At 63.2% G+C, this 991-nt stretch overlaps 1 protein-coding gene across 1 annotated transcript in view; it reads left to right on the top strand.

The window, feature by feature from the left end:
• The window catches only part of ELMOD3 (ELMO domain containing 3), a 25,660-nt gene extending 24,669 nt beyond the window's left edge, over positions 1 to 991 (top strand). Inside the window, exons 10-11 of the mRNA XM_007470592.1 lie at positions 208 to 335; positions 789 to 991. Coding sequence (XP_007470654.1) covers positions 208 to 335; positions 789 to 991 — 331 coding nt within the window. The remainder of the gene's footprint in view (positions 1 to 207; positions 336 to 788) is intronic.

Below are 991 nucleotides of genomic sequence, written 5' to 3'. Positions count from 1 at the left end.
CCCCCACCCCCGTGCCTCATCCTCCCAGCTCTCCCTCACCTGCTGGTTCCGGGGTACCTGGACAGATCCCCGTGCACCAGCCTCGCAGCCCATCCCTCCTCCCCAACCCTGACCTCAGACGTGAAGGCTCCTTGGGGACAGGGCGGGAGGGCCCCCAGGTGTCAGCCTCTGTCCACTGCTGAGCAGGTGACCTGCCTTGTCCTGCAGGGAGTGTAACCGGCAGCAGAAGGTGATCCCGGTGGTGAACAGCCTCTACGCCGCCGCTTTCCTCCGCCTTGCGCACGTCTGGAGGACGCAGCACAAGACCGTCTCTGACTCGGGCTTTGTCCTCAGAGGTGTGCTTGCTCTTCTGGGGAGGCCTGGCTCCTGCACTCCTGGCGGCCCCGGGTTCAGGGAGCCCAGGGTGGTTTGGGGTGCCTTCCTTTCCCCCCGCCCCCCGTTCGCGGCTTCCCAGGTTCCCGCTTCCCCGGGCCTCCAGTCCCACCCTCAGGAGCCTCTGCCTCTCTCCTTCCTCTGCCGCCCCTCTTTCCCCTTCCTGGCCCTGTACATCGGGTGACTCTCTTTTCTGCATCAAAAGCTGGGCCCAGCAGTTGGACTGTTGCCCAGAGTTGAGACTGTCCTGGACAGGGTAGAGCGTGAGGTCCCTGTGGCCGAATCTGGTTCCTGGGTCTCCCTCTCTGGTGAGCTCTCCATCTTAGACGACTCCTTCACCCTCCTCTCCAGAGCCTCTGGGTTGTGCATTCCACAGCCCCCACAAGCCTTCTGCTCCCCAATCCTCTCTGTTCCAGACTTGGAGGTGTTGGCCAAGAAGAGCCCCAGACGGCTGCTCAAGACCCTGGAGATCTACTTGGCTGGAGTGGCAAAGGGACAGGCCTCCCTGTTGGGGGCACGGAAGTGTGCTGGGCCACAAGCCCCCCCCTCCAAGGATCTCACTTTCACAGGAGTGTGTGACCTGCCACCACACTCCTCTGAAGGCACATGGCTGATCTGA

Source organism: Lipotes vexillifer, unplaced genomic scaffold (assembly GCF_000442215.2).
Source record: "Lipotes vexillifer unplaced genomic scaffold, Lipotes_vexillifer_v1.1 scaffold1098, whole genome shotgun sequence".
Lineage (NCBI taxonomy): Eukaryota > Metazoa > Chordata > Mammalia > Artiodactyla > Lipotidae > Lipotes > Lipotes vexillifer.
Note: the sequence above shows the minus strand (reverse complement) of the source record. Positions and strands in the feature narration are given on the sequence as shown.